Below are 15,817 nucleotides of genomic sequence, written 5' to 3' on the forward strand. Positions count from 1 at the left end.
AAGCAAGCCGTCGTTAAAAAAAACTCTAGATGAAATATTACAATTAGAAAGATAAATATCTCAGAACATTATTTTAATTACGCAATTTTTTTCGTATGTTATCAAACCTCTGTACTTCTTTTTTGTTTGAAGAAAATAATTGTTATGGTTTTCGAAACTTGTCATTCGTAAAATTTATAGTTAGTTTTTTCGATATTCCTGATATTATTCTATTTGACTTTTGCGCTATTGCCGTGGTAAAATTGGTCATTCAACATGAAACATTCTTCTGTGTAATTTAACAGTGCTCATATTTCTCAAAAATATATATCAGTTGCTTTTTAAATAAAAAAATAAGCGATTTCTAATACGTTTAGTCTATTTACGTTGGTTATTTTTAAAAGTCCATATGTCATTGTTATTGTTCTCGCAGTTTACATTAATCCTCACAGCGAAATGTTGTCTTATTGTATTTTATATTTTATTTTGTTTTGGATGCTGTTTTTTGACGTTACTTTAGTATATCTACAAGACTAATTTGAGTTTTTGCGTAGTAGTATTGTTTAGGCCACGTAGCGGTAAAAAAGCATTATCCCTTGACACTGAATATTAAATTCATTAGTTTTTATTTTCCTTAGTGCTGGGTTAGCCAATTTAAACACATTATATTAAATCATTTACAAAGTGGTCGTAATTGTTGGGTTTTAATAGGAAAAATATATTTCTGAACTAGAGAGAGCAAAATCGACATGTCAAGGGCTCGATTTAAAAAATTGAACATAACTTTCTTATTTATGGGAATTATGGATTCGAATACCAACATTATTACGGCAGTTTTTTTAGGCAAATGCAGTGGCGTACTCAGATTTTTTCTGTGGTTCTCCCTGTTCGTGTCTGTGACGGAAAAATTCGGAAATATGGGGCACACACACCGACCGACTGTTTTTTAATTAATCAAAAATATTAAAATTAAATATTACAAATTACATCTAAATTTAAAATTAAAATATTAAATGATTTTTGGGTTTCGTGCTTTTCACCTAAGTTGTTTCAAATTGGCCTTATCTCCTTTGAAGTTTCAGTGTTGATTAAACTATTTTTAGTTTTCATGTCACGTCTTTTTGAACATATTATGCACGGCCTACTAATACATAAACAAAAAATGCCCTACGATTACCATATAAAATAAGAAAGTTGTATTCATTTATGAGAAAACGGAGAATTGTAGAAAAAATCTGAATACGAGTTTATCTTAAAAATGCTCAAACAAAATTTTCACTAATAAAAAACTTAAATGTTTGTCAAAAGTCGAACGCTTGACATGGGAGTCGATTTTGCTTTATCTAGTTCAGAAATAGGTTTGCCCTGTTAAAACAATCCAATTATGATAACCCTGTACAGTGTCACTTCCTTAATCCGGATCTCAGTAACTCGAACTCTTCATTAATTCCAACGGACTTTGATTGTCATGCTTATTGGACTACTTTTTTCATGAGAAATTTAATGCCGTAACCTTGATTTCGGCTCGAGAGTTCTGTCCAGGAGAAGACATAATGACCTGCTGTGTGCCGTGGCATAAACCATCGTCCTTCACTTAGAGAGAAGTAGTTTATCAATTTTGAGCTGTGGTGGTTTTGCACTGACGATGACTGTGCGAAATAATAACTAGTAAGTCGATTAATAAGAAATAGATTGTTACAGCCAATTTAATTGGTTTAAGTTTCTACTTTTAGCACCAAGATTTGGGTTACTAAAAATAAAATCATCACGCTACGGTAATAAATATTCAAAATAAGTCCATGTTAAATCAACACTTCTCATTGATTGATTGGATAACTTTTTGAAAACATAATACTCATACCCTGACAATGCACGTCTTACATCGAGTACTGCAGTCTTGACATAAAAATCAAAAAAACCTTTACGAAAATTCAACATTTCGAGAGCACTATTTCAAATAAATAGGTAATTACGAAAGTTAGGTTAAGAGGAAGCTTTATTTTATTCGTTGGTTGAAAACTGTTGGACAATTTTAATGTTTGCTATGGAAATGGAAATGTATGGCGCTCCATGAATATATTCGAATATTTTTGAAAGTCACGTTAAACAATTTTAATAAAGTTAATTACAATTTTAGTTACTATTATATAATTTTACCGTTTAACAGTGAACAAATGGGAATTTGGCAAAATCCTTTTTAAAAATGAAACTTAAAGCAAATATACTGACAAGTTCCGCAACTTACCAATGAACAATTTGCATTTTCGACAAAGAATATATTTCATTAAACATAAAACAAATGACATGGACCAATTGCAATATTTGTAAAACAATTTTATCAAAATGTCAGAATTCCAAGTTTTACCATTTATTTCTGAAATAAGTAATGTCACATGCCATGATTCTTCTTCTTTGTTAGCATCTATCTAACCCAACGCCCAAATAACATTTAAAATTAAAGGAAAATATGTATAAAATATTCGAATTCGTCAACTAAATTGTGCTTGCGCTTCATGAATTTTACTGTACAATTTTTAAGTTATAGAATTTTTGTTTTAACATATGAATAATTTTTAAAAACCATTGCAGTCAGTTAACTATTAAACTTTAAACTATGGAAATCAGCTTAACAAAAATTTTAATTATCAGCATATAATAGGCGGAGCTGTTTTTAAAACCGAATATTAAATCTAATCAAAATTTATAGCTTACAGCGTGTGCATTAACTGGAAAACATAAGTAAATTATAAGTAATGAAAACATTTTTAGGGGATTGATTTAGAATGGACTGGCTACTGCATATTAACATAAATCTTGAATTTGATCCGTAATTAGGAAAAATTAAAAAAATATTGTGGTTAATGCGTCACCAGAGAGAGAGAGGCAATTTTCCAAATATCCGGTGTCAGATGGCGATGCGTAAGAAACAAATTAAATAAAAGAAGAAGAATTAAAAAATCCGACGGGGAAAAAAAGTGAAAAGGATTTACCTTCGGGTTCTTTAGCAATAACAGTTGAACTGCGATCGACTCCTCCCTTCTTGTCTTCTGAACGTTGTCCAGAACACAAACAAATTATCTAACATGTCATTTAGGTTATATAAAATAAAATTGTTTTGGTGTACAGGTTAGTTCACAATTGACAAATGCGTCCCGCGAAATAATCGATCGATGACGCTGGAATTCCAAAGTTTAATGCGTTTGTTTAATTTAAATTAGCCAAAGAATTGATGTGACGGCATAGGCGGATAAGCCGGAATCGACATCAATGTATCTGGTTAATATTTCCTTAAGTGTGATCAAAATCCGAGGGTTTATTTTTAAACCATGTGAAGCGAATTAGCAGATTTCGCATCAAGTAAGGGATCAAAGAAATATGCTTTCTCTACCTTTCCCGGAGGGAATAGTCGTAGTCGTTATCTTTAATCAACTCACACTTTTGAAGTCCTAGCGAGAAAAAGAAAACATTCCAAACTAAGGGAAAGTCTTTAAGAATAGTGAGGGAATAAACTTATTTATTGTAGGGTGGACATATATCTCTGCAGGGAAATTCAAATTTTATTTGGGGGGGGGGGATTGTAGCCTCTTAAATTAAAGGCAAGTTGCTAATTGTAGTATTTCCATGCTTAGAAATATGCTTAGAAAATTTTAAAATCTCGAATAGTTCGGAAAAAATGGAAATAAATGACACCAAACGCACATTTTTACTGCCAAATATCTTCAGTTTTCAGATAGGCGATGTTACATTATTGGAAAGTGTGCCATCTTCGGAAGGTAATTTTAAGGTCTTATCAACTGTTCAAAAACATCCCCTTTTACCGATAAATTGAAGGCAAAAAGGTGCTTTGGAAATGTTTTCATAGAAAGAGAAAATTTTTCAAAACGAAAAAGTTTTTGATTTTCGATTTCGATTCCACCCTGTACAGGATGAGTTAACGATAAAGTCAAATTCATTATTTCATTGGTCTCAAAAGTTGTGAGAAAATGGAAAATACGAATATTGCAAAGATTGTTATGATGCAAATTACTTGAACGCGGCGACGGATAAAAAATCTTTTTTTTTTTAAAGGAACACCTTACCCCATTTTTAAATGTTATTCTGGATTCCTTTTAAAATTCTTTTTTATTTATAATAATAAATACCTAAACCTAATAGTTATTCGTATATTTTAATTTTTCTAAAAAAATAATAGTTTTCACACTTTCACTCATATTTGATATTTGTAGCATCTAATTCAAATTCCCTTGTATATGTCTTTTACGTAATCTTCGAATAACGCTAATATTAAATATTATTATATTAACGCATTTTTTTGTGTGAAAATTAGTATCTTTTAGAAAAATTAAAATATATTGGAAGACTACTAAGTTTGGGTATCTATTATTATTATTAAAAAGTTGAAGAATTTCAAAATAAATTCAAAACAATTTACAATTGGGGTGTTCGATTTAAAAAATGTATGTTTTATTCGTTGCGCTTTTTTGAGCCACCCGGTATACCTAAAAGTAATTTGAAATTTTACATGCTAATAATATGTACAATTTTTGTATTTGCCATTTTCTCCTAACTTTTGTAACCAATGATCTTTACTCTAGCGTTGATTCACCCTGTATAGTGCATCTAAAATTTGCAGTCCCCTAAACCTATCTTAAAAAAGTTTAAGGTACATATTCGCAACTTTGGTTAGTTAGATAAACACATTTTTCAGAGTACGCTATATCTATATAACCTATTACAAAAATATATTAAATTAAAATTCAGTAGCGTGCATAATTTGCTTTTTACCATGCTGTTGTATTAGCTGTTGTATATGTATCAGGTTTTGTATCAAAGAAAAGATTTTGAAAATGTCCCCTGCATTTAGCAAAAAAGAAAAAAAATAGTGCTGCTGAGATCTCATTGAAGAGAAAACATGGGCCAAACGGCGTGGAAATGTTTAAATATTAGTTCCCAAGATAGATATGGTCACTCAAAATTTTCCTAGTGGTTAGTGAGTTAAAACAATTTTTAGTTTTATCATCTATTTTTAGTTCGAATGAGCGTAACATCTATCATCTAGGAAGATTTCTGTAAACTATAGTAACCGTGGGCTTATAATTTATAAATTTGGATACTATACTTATGTTTTCGACATCAAGATATTGTTATATGTTGGAAAGTATAATAAATCTAATATTTAAATAAAATGGACGTTAATTGCTTTTATTGACGGTTGATGGATGTAGGTGTTGGCTCGACATTTTTGAGAGTTGAAATTATATTACTAGTCTTATTACTGACACAATAATAGTAATACTTAATTGTTTTGGGTATAAGGATACTTAAAGTAATAGGCTCTATGAACGTTAAGGTTTGTTTAAACTGTAGGCGTGAATATGAGAGCAATGGTCAATATTGATCTAAATTTCTTTATTTCTTTATGATCCAATATCATCTTTGTTAGCTTTTTGATATTTTAATTATTTTTTTCATTAATTGTTTATTTTATATATTTATTATTTTATTAATAAACATAAACAAATTAGACCAATTCGCATTGTTTCAAACAAACCCATATTACAGATGTCTTATCTGATTTCTGTCGTCTTTCCGGATAAGTCTTTGGACTGTTTTTTATGAAATAACGTTTTGACGTATGTCGTTTGTTTGTATTACAGAAAAACTTTATGTAGCCTAAATTTCGCTTAACAAGACAATGTAATGTTTATAACGTTTCTAGTTACATTAAGGCGATATTATTTTTATTGAATATTTGGTGCAAAAAATACAACAAATTATGGGGATGTGGAATCAAAATCAAAATCTATAGCAGAAAAAAAAATGGCAATGAATATGTGCTTTTGGTTTTGGTATATCTTGTTAAGAAATACATGAAAAATTAAATCGAGATCTTTAAGATAATAGTTTCCGAGAAATAGAATTTTTATTTCTTGACCATGGTTTCTATTGAGCAGTCAGTTGAATATTAAATAAATATCTATTCTGTATACTTTTAAATGGCGCTTTAGTAAACTGCTACTTTTTTAACAATATTGAAAACAATAGGATACAACAAAAAATGAAAATTTGAATCTATATCAGTGAATTCACGCGCATCCACCGTTGTCAATAATACATTAGAAATTATATTCAGTCATTACGAATTTACGAATTCCAGCAAACACCGATTTATATGATAGCACACCCGTATGATTAATCTTTCCATACATCTCAAGTACATGAGAAGAGTAGATATCAAGAGTTTAACAAATAATATTACATCCAAAGGAGACCCGAAAAGCCCTTAATGTTTTCAAATTCATTACTCGTTCCCAACGAAAATATACTTCGAGAAACGCACAACTATTTAAGTTAGACAATAATTTATTTCATAGGAATTAGCAACTACACTAAAATTCTTATTAGTTGTACCACATAGATAAAAATAACTTCTTAAAATTTATTTAGTTGAAACTTATTATAAACATTCTTGACAACAGAGATTCTTTTATACTTAAATTTGCAATTTATAAGTTGAAGAATTTTAAAACTAATTTAAAACAAAATTTAAAAACAAATAAAATGTATGTTTTATTAGTCACAATTTTTTGAACCATCCTGTTTACTAGAAAATAATTTTAAATTGTGCATCCAAACAATCTTTACAACTTTTGTATTTTTCATTTTCTCATAACTTCTGAGATAATGAACTTTATTCTTATTGACTCACTTTATACAAGGCATTCTCTGAATAGTCAGTTTTTTGGTTCTAAATGTAAATCGATGTATGTAATCGAATCGATTGATTCAAGAAATTATTTCTGAGCGAATATAGTTTGATTTAAATAATATATAAATATTAAACATATGTTTGTTCACTACTTTAGAATAAATAAGTAAAAGAACCAGAAGATATTCTGCTTGTATGCGATAAAATTATCTATTTTATCTAAGAGTTCACTATTCGTTAATACTATGGTCTGTAGATGGGCTATGTAAATTTCGGAATATTATCTACAGTAAACATTTTTAGTCATAATAAAGGGAAAGGTATAAATTAAAACATATTTTTTTAAAATTAAGAGTCAACAGAAAAGTAAGTGGATGTTTAAGTAGGTTCAAAATATATCATCTAACTATAAGATGGTCCGTTTACTGAGTCCATATTTTTATTTCTTATTTAAAATTTGTTTTCAATTGATAAGAATAAGCATGCTCACTAAAGTAGAGAATATTCTTCTCATAAATTATTTTTAATAACCATTTTGAACTACTTCTAAAGACCTTATATGGCACTCCCTTATTAAATGTTGAAATTTGGATATTAAGCTACTAATTTTTCTAGTTATTCCAGTAAATATGGCGATCCAAAGTTATATTGAACTGACAATAAAGGGAAATACTTTTCTAAAAATTCAATTACCACAATATCAATGATTTATCGCCGAATCATTTGGTTATTTCTGTCAAGATTATGTGTTGTCTTGTATGTAACTTAATGTACAGGGGTGGTCCATTTAAGATACGTTATCTCAATACGTACGATACTGAGGAAAAAAAGTTAAATACAAAAAGGAATTGACTCTAAGTATATTTTTTATTTATATTCTTTTTATGCATACAGGGTGCTCCGTTGTACCAACAGAGAAACCAGTTTTTTTTTTATCGAAAGCTATGAATATTTTTGATTGATTGATTTTAAGATTTTTTGACATTACATACGAAATTATGAGTAGTTGAGAAAAAATAACTTTTCCATTTTTTTTTGCGGCAAAACAAGTCTTTGACAGAATGTGTTTTTACACTTGAAAACTAAAATTGGGAATTTTGATTATGGATTCATAAAACAGTGTGAACACAGTGTTCGAAGTGTTTTCGGAGCGCTAGCATTGAAGATGCCAAGTGAGATTTTGGCGAAACGTCTGCAGGATTCCAGTCGGAGCAACAAGCGAACGGATGATATCCCGGAATATAGTGTCATCACATTTTTCCATCCGTGAATCAATACTCCGGGATATCATCCGTTCGCTCGTTGAACTCCGACTGGAATCCTGCATCCGACTGGAATCCTGCAAATCCTGCATCCGACTGGAATCCTGTAGACGTTTCGCCAAAATCTCACTTGGCATCTTCAATGCTCGCGCTCCGAAAACACTTCGAACACTGGAATAATGTTTTCGGAGCGCGAGCATTGAAGATGCCAAGTAAGATTTTGGCGAAACGTCTGCAGGATTCCAGTCGGAAGCAGGATTTGCAGGATTCCAGTCGGAGTTCAACGAGCGAACGGATGATATCCCGGAGTATAGTGTCATCACATTTTTCCATCCGTGAATCAATACGTGAGAATATATATATATATATATATATATATATATATATATATATATATATATATATATATATATATATATATATATATATATATATATATATATATATATATATATATATATATATATATATATATATATATATATATATATATATATATATATATATATATATATATATATATATAATTTGTCGCATACAAGAAGAATATTTTCTGATTCTTTTACTTATTTATTCTAAAGTAGTGAACAAACATATATTTAATATTTATATATATTTAAATCAAAACTATATTCGGTCAGAAATAATTTCTTGAATCAAGCCATTCTGATTATTCAATAAATAAAAAGAATGCCTTGTATAAGGTGAGTCAATAAGACTAAAGTTCATTATCTCAAAAGTTATGAGAACAGGAAAAATACAAAAGTTGTAGATTGTTTGGATGCACAATTTAAAGTTATTTTATAGTATACAGGATGGTTCAAAACATCGTGACTAATAAAACATACATTTTTTTGTTTTTAAAATGTTGTTTTAAATTAGTTTTAAAATTCTTCAACTTTTTTGTTAATAACAATACCAACCTAAACCAATACTTCAATTTTACTAAAAAACATCTTGTTTCAGAAAATATTAGATAATTTCGTTATTCGAATATGACATAAAAGATATACGCAGCGGAATATGAATTAGATACTACAGGGTACTCAAAATAAACGAATATATTCCAAGAAAACGAACTGTGTTGGAGCAGTAGTTACAGCAACAGCAAATTTATAGTATAAATACTTATTACTACGAATTAACTTATCTGTTTTTTAATAATACAAAAAACAAAACAAAACAAAAATAATGGCGCTATCGTATTTTTTTTGCAAGTGCGAAAACTCCTATTATTTATTATACTGAAAAAACCATTAGGCTTAGGTACGTATTTTTAAAAATTTCCAATTTTAGTTTTCAAGTGTAAAAAAACTTGGTTCCGCTAAAAAAAATGGAAAAGTTAATTTTTCTCAAAAACTACTCAAAATTTCGTATGCTACGTAATGACAAAAAATACTCAAAATTAAGATAATAATTTGACTTTTTAAAACTTCATAGTATTCCATTTAACAAAATAAAGTTGCTTACTGTCCTAGCACAACGGAACATCCTGTATTAATAGAAATTCTATAAATAAGGGTCGTACACTTACTTAGGGTCAAATATATTTTGTATTTAACTTTTTTTCCACAGTGTCGTACTTGAGATTGACATATGATATAGGAACACCTTAAATTTACCATTTAAAAATTTCATGCCTCTTTTTTTCTCTTAATATTTTTTCCTACCATTAATTAAGATAATGAAACCTGAATGAATATTATAAATAGAATATCGGAAAATATGAATAGACGGAAACCAAGAAATTGGTGGATTTTTGTTAAAATAATATTCATTTGGTCATATGGCCTTGGCATAACGGCGTTTTAGTTTTGGTTATGATATTTTCTTTTGTATATGCTATGAATAAAGTTAACCTTTCAGATTTGGGGTTCCAATATGGGATTTAACTTAACTTAATAAACATCAAGTGCGTTGATAATTTTGACGTATTTTTGGTGATTTTGCGATTTTTGCGCTTCTCGAAGAAGTGTGATATAACAATTGTTACGGGGCTATAGTTATGCTTTTACCTTAGCCGTCTCCTTTGGATATGCGCAATGTCAACCCACTTCCTAGATTACAGAATGGTGCCGCATATGACAGAAAAAATAATCTGCTGAATCGAAAACCAAAAAAAGCGTTGCGAAAAAAGTGACTAGCGTGATGAACTTTTGCGAAAATCCTTTACAGATACGTTCGTATTGGTAAGTTAATTTGTGAAATAGTAGTATAGATAATAAGTGAATTTAAGATGAATATCGTATATATAGTACATATTTACAAACCAAGCATCCGTTAGAGAAAATTCTTTTCTTATGATCCGTCACTTTCTCAGATGAATAGTAAAAAATATGACAAAATTATTTATGTTTTTGTGGGGAGAAGCAATTTTATTAGATAACTGCCCATGTTCTTAAAAGATTTGTACAGGGTGCCGGTTTAAGAGCGGCCTATACCTTACCTTATCTAAAAATCTATGAGTGTTATAAAAACAGTTTGAATACAAAGGTTGTTTCTAGTAAAATGATTTTTAATTTTTTTATATTATTTCATTTTTCACAATTACATACAGGGTGGTTACTTAAAATTACATTTTTTAAAATGGAGCACCCTATATTTTTATTTATCCAATGATATATATAAATATCTATTCATCTTAGAGACCGATATGCACCGTTATTAGCAAATTTCTTCAGGATTAAGTTGCATATTGACTTTTTTAAAGATATTTTAGAAAATAATACTTTTTCTCAAATCAAACACCCTGAATATTTTTTCATTTTCGGCTAGCTTCGAATTTATCGACAATTTTTTATCAATTCCCAAGCAATATTAAAGTAAGTAATAAAGTTCTTAGCTTATTTCATTTAATCATTTTATTTTAATTTACATTATATAACATAACATTACATAATTTAAAAATATGCATTATTGGAGCTCTGAAAATAAACTTTCTGAATTTGAGAAAAATCACAAGGTAGAACAGAACATCATCAGTTAAAGTGTGGTGCGGTATTTGAACAGATAGAATTTTAGGCCCAATATTTTATGAAGAAAAATTAAAAGCACGATTTTTAGATTTATTAAGAAATGCTGATATGGTTGAATTTTTACATGGAAATTTTAGACAATGCATTGGACAAAGACACACCATCTGGCCAGCAAGGACTGAAGTTCTTTTTGTGAGGAATTAAAAAAAAATAGTATTCAAAAATAAACCCTTAGAAGTTTTTGCATTACAACAAATTCGGGATGCAATGAACCAATTAATTGCCACCAATCATTTATTAAATGCCATAAATCATTTACAGGTAATATATTTAAAATTTAATATAAAAATATTAATTGCATTTTAAAATGGTTGGTCAAATGTTACCTTTTTAAAAATGAAATAAACTACAATTTTTCAAAGAAACTTCCACAGGCTACTGTAATACTTTTTACAAAACTTCCGGATTCCTCCTGCGTCGGTTTTTGCTGAGTCGACCTTCCTGACGTTTCTCCAATCATCCTGTTGGTCCAGTTTCAGTCAAGCTCTGAAGAAGCCAACAGGATAATTGGCGAAACGTCAGCAAGTTCGACTCAGCAAAAACCGACCCAGGAGGAATTTACAAGTTTCATAAAAAAATATTAGAAACGCTTTTAGAATGAACATTGCGTTGTGTCTCGAAATTGAATAAAATGGTAAATAAATTCAATATTCTAAATAACAATTAATAAATAATTAATTGTAGGTTGAGTCACGAAGTGCAACTTCAACTTTGCTTCTTGTGTCATATTATTATTATATTATCATGTAAATGTAAAAAATATACAAAAATCGAGAAAAGTAACATTTTGCGAAACATCTTACTTGATAAAAATATGCAACGTAACAAAAATCTTTCCAATAGAACCTGAATGCCGAAAATATTAGCTAATAACCGCGCAGTAGACACAGACACCCTGTATGTAATTGAGTAGCAATTGAAATAATACAAAAAAAAAGATCATTATACTAGAAAACAACTTTTGTATTTAATTTTTTTTTATAACACTCATAGGTTTAGAGATAAGGTCACTCTAAACCGGCCATCCTGTATACTGCCATAAAAATAGTTATACAGGTTCTTACAACCAGCACGTACTTAAAATAGTGGATAAAGGACCGCTATTTCTGAATAATATATGCAAACAATTATAGAGCAATAACGTCACATTTTGAGTGGTGAATTGAGAGATCAAAATAAGAACAAAAGCTCATATGAAGATGTCCCCCTAAAGGGGTTGGAGCATCTGAATATTTAAGAATATATCAAAACATTCTTTTCTTTTTATTTGCTTTGTCTCGTAGAAGAGGTTTTTGTTGCATTTTTTTTCTCTGTAATATATTTGTATTTTTAAGAACAAACTCGTAAATCTCAGAGATTTCGAAAGAAAAAAAGCAAATAATTAATTTTGAAACCATGTTGCATTAAAATTAGAGTTGTTAAGGAGCAATTACAAAACTGAGTTTTAGTGAGTGATTCCAAAATACCTTTTGGTGAGCATGTTTCAGCGCATGTGCTTGAGAAAATATTTGGACCTTATTTCCACGAAGCCCTGCTATTTTTATAACGTCCAGACTAAGCTACATTTAGAGTAGTCAAACTCAATAAAGCCGAAATATTACACAAAACTTCCAACTTTAAGTTTAACATAAATCATTAGATATTCGATCGGTCAAACTTTATCAAATAAAAATAAATGATAAATTGACACGGTGCGATAAAAAGGACCCAAAATCGGCGAGACAAAAAATCGCCCTTATCCGTCACTGACCTCAATTCTGAAATTAGATTTCCAATTTATACATCCCGTGCTTAAATGGGAAAGCAAGTTGCGACATCTGTAATCAATATTTTGAAGAGCCTCGGCGAAGGAATCATCAAAAATCATTATAGGTTATTTCAGGAAAGTGGGGTGTAGACGTCGGTAAACGGCCCTCTTTATGGGATGGTTTTCGTGTCAGGTTTATTTAAATTATAATACTATCCACCTAAGTCTAAAAATTTTACTTCCGACAACATATAAAAAGACTACATATTGGCGCAAATAATATTAAGTAAATAAACATAGGCTTGTTTTCTTTCTTTTCTTTTTTCATTGTATTGCTTGTGTATTGTATGTGGCTAAATAACAATTAATAAATAATTAATTGCAGGTTGAGTGACGAACTTCAACTTTGCTTTTTGTGTCATACTATTATTATTATCATTAATATTATTATCAAATTATTCTTGATACATTTTTCACAGAAACGTCTACAGGCTACTTTTTATAAAACTTCTGGATTCCTCCTGCATCGGTTTTTGTTTAGTCGAACTAGCTAAAGTTTAGCCAATCATCCTGTTGGCTTCTTCAGAGCTTGACTGAAACTGGCTCGTATTTTACTCTGTACCTGCTTTTATATTGCTTATCGTTTTCTTTTTTTTATCGACTTTCGTCGAAATTCGATTAATATATCTATGTATATATATATATATATATATATATATATATATATATATATATATATATATATATATATATATATATATATATATATATATATATATATATATATATATATATATATATATATATATGATGACACTATATTCCGGGATATCATCCGTTCGCTCGTTGAACTCCGACTGGAATCCTGCAGACGTTTCGCCAAAATCTCACTTGGCATCTTCACACACGCACTAGAAAGACACAAGCTATCCTGGACAAAGCTAGCAAGGCCCTACTCCAAGACCAGATCAGGCGGACCCGGTACGAAATTAGTGAGAGTGAGCTACAACTTTTCAGACTCCACCTGAAACTGAGCAACAAGATCCATCAGTTGCTGTGAGACCGCATAGAATTATTAACATCATGGCGCACTGAGAAAGACAAGGACATCACGTCAAAAAAACTGTGGAAGAAATTAGAAATCCTTCAGTCAAATTCCAAAAAATCAGGACAAGTGCCAAATACAAACCGAAGCAGTACAGTTCATAATATTTCAGCATACCATCTTTCCGATACAGAAGTCAGCGTACTGAATAATAGCTCCAAAAAGAGTACCCGTCGAAGAGATCGTTTCCAACGTCGAAGCAAGTCTTTCCACCGTAGACGAACAAGATGCGGAGTTAATTAGGCAAGATGTCGCCAGAGTCTTAAGACAGTCAAAACCACCGCAACCAAACTTAAGCAGAGAAGAAATGCAAGCTTTAAGGAATCTAAACAAAAACGAAAACATTCTAATAATGCCAGCAGACAAAGGAAATGCCACTGTCGTCATGAATACGTCGGATTATAATGCAAAATTGGAGGATATTTTGAACGACCCAATATACAAACTAGTCACCAGAGATCCCACGACATATTTGGAAAAAACAACTAAGTCCAAAATTCTCGATTCATCAATAAACGAGGATACAAAGAAGAAACTTATTCCGAGGGAAAAATCGAGTCGTTGCCCAAAATTCTACGGGCTCCCAAAGATCCATAAGGACGGGGTTCCCCTGTGTCCAATCGTAAGCGCCTTTAACTCACCATTATGCAAGCTGGAAAAACATCTGGCCAGTGCACTTCAGCCTATAGTGGAAAAGGCAGATTCCTATGTTAAAAACTCAGAACATTTCACTCAGATTTTAGGTTCTCTCAGGATGGACAAGGACGACATTATGGCAAGTTTCGATGTCAAATCCCTCTACCCGAGTATTCCAGTAGAAGAGGCACTCTTGCTTATAGAAGAAAACGAAGATCTTCCGCCATACATAATGGATCCGTCAAGACATTGCCTGAAAAACGCTTACTTTATATACAACGGGAAAATTTACCGACAAATAGATGGAGCAGCAATGGGATCATCTCTCTCACCTGTGATTGCCAACCTCTTCATGATTTACTTCGAAAAGAAAGCAATAGAGAAGGCAAATCTGAAGCCAAAACTATGGACAAGATACGTTGATGACGTATTTGTTGTATGGCCTTTTGGCAAGGAGGAGCTTTTGAAATTCGTAGATCATCTGAATTCCATTCACCCAAGGAATCAATTTACAATAGAACTTGAAGAGGATAACAGTCTGCCCTTTTTAGATGTGCACATCACAAGGACCGAAGCTGGGCACTTGGAACACACTGTCTATAGAAAACCAACACACACTAATAGATATCTGAACGCTAAATCTCATCACCACCCATCACAGATACAGGCAGCGGCAAATACATTAATTGCTCGGTCCTTCAGGCTCACAAACGAGAGGAACAGAGATAAAGAACTGAAGAAAATTAGTACCTGTCTTCGACAAAACGGATAGCAAAGGCGCACCATCAGCAAGGCAATCAGTAAACAACAACAGCCGCAGCAGAGAGTGCAGGACGAGACCCAACGAACATCGACCGCTGTCCTGCCATACATCAATTGTGTTACTGACAAAATCGGCCGAATATTACGGAAATACGACATATCAACGGCATACAAACCTGACCATACCATCGGAGCAATACTAAGAAACCCAAAACAAAAAATTACTCTGGAAAACCAAGGAGTATACAGTGTAGCGTGCGGATCGTGCAGCCTGACGTATGTGGGACAGACCAACAGAAGGATTTCAGCCAGGCTCGAGGAACATCGTTTAGCCATAAGAAACAAACAAACAACATCTGCTTTGTTTCAGCACCAACATCAGACAGGCCATAAAATTGATTTCGGCACTTGCAAACAAATAGCTAATATTCCTGATTTTAGGACTAGGATTATACGAGAGGCCATCGAAATAGAAAAGTCCGGACACCTCAATACGAGAGACGACGCTCTGCATTTATCCAACACGTGGAGAACGATAATCAAACAGCAGAGCGATGCGCAGCAGTCAACGAGGACATCGCA

The 15,817-nt window shown here is 31.2% G+C and overlaps 1 protein-coding gene across 5 annotated transcripts in view; it reads right to left on the minus strand.

Moving 5' to 3' along the window:
* The window catches only part of LOC132698592 (calcium/calmodulin-dependent protein kinase type II alpha chain), a 302,130-nt gene that overhangs the window by 50,464 nt on the left and 235,849 nt on the right, over window positions 1–15,817 (minus strand). For 3 of the 5 annotated variants that reach the window (XM_060664775.1, XM_060664774.1, XM_060664776.1), the window contains exon 11: window positions 2,970–3,026. The exons of the other annotated variants lie outside the window; for them this stretch is intronic. In XM_060664775.1, coding sequence (XP_060520758.1) covers window positions 2,970–3,026 — 57 coding nt within the window. The remainder of the gene's footprint in view (window positions 1–2,969; window positions 3,027–15,817) is intronic. 5 annotated transcript variants of the gene reach the window in all.

This window comes from Cylas formicarius, unplaced genomic scaffold, assembly GCF_029955315.1.
Source record: "Cylas formicarius isolate icCylForm1 unplaced genomic scaffold, icCylForm1.1 PGA_scaffold_2__14_contigs__length_35257938, whole genome shotgun sequence".
Taxonomy (NCBI): domain Eukaryota; kingdom Metazoa; phylum Arthropoda; class Insecta; order Coleoptera; family Brentidae; genus Cylas; species Cylas formicarius.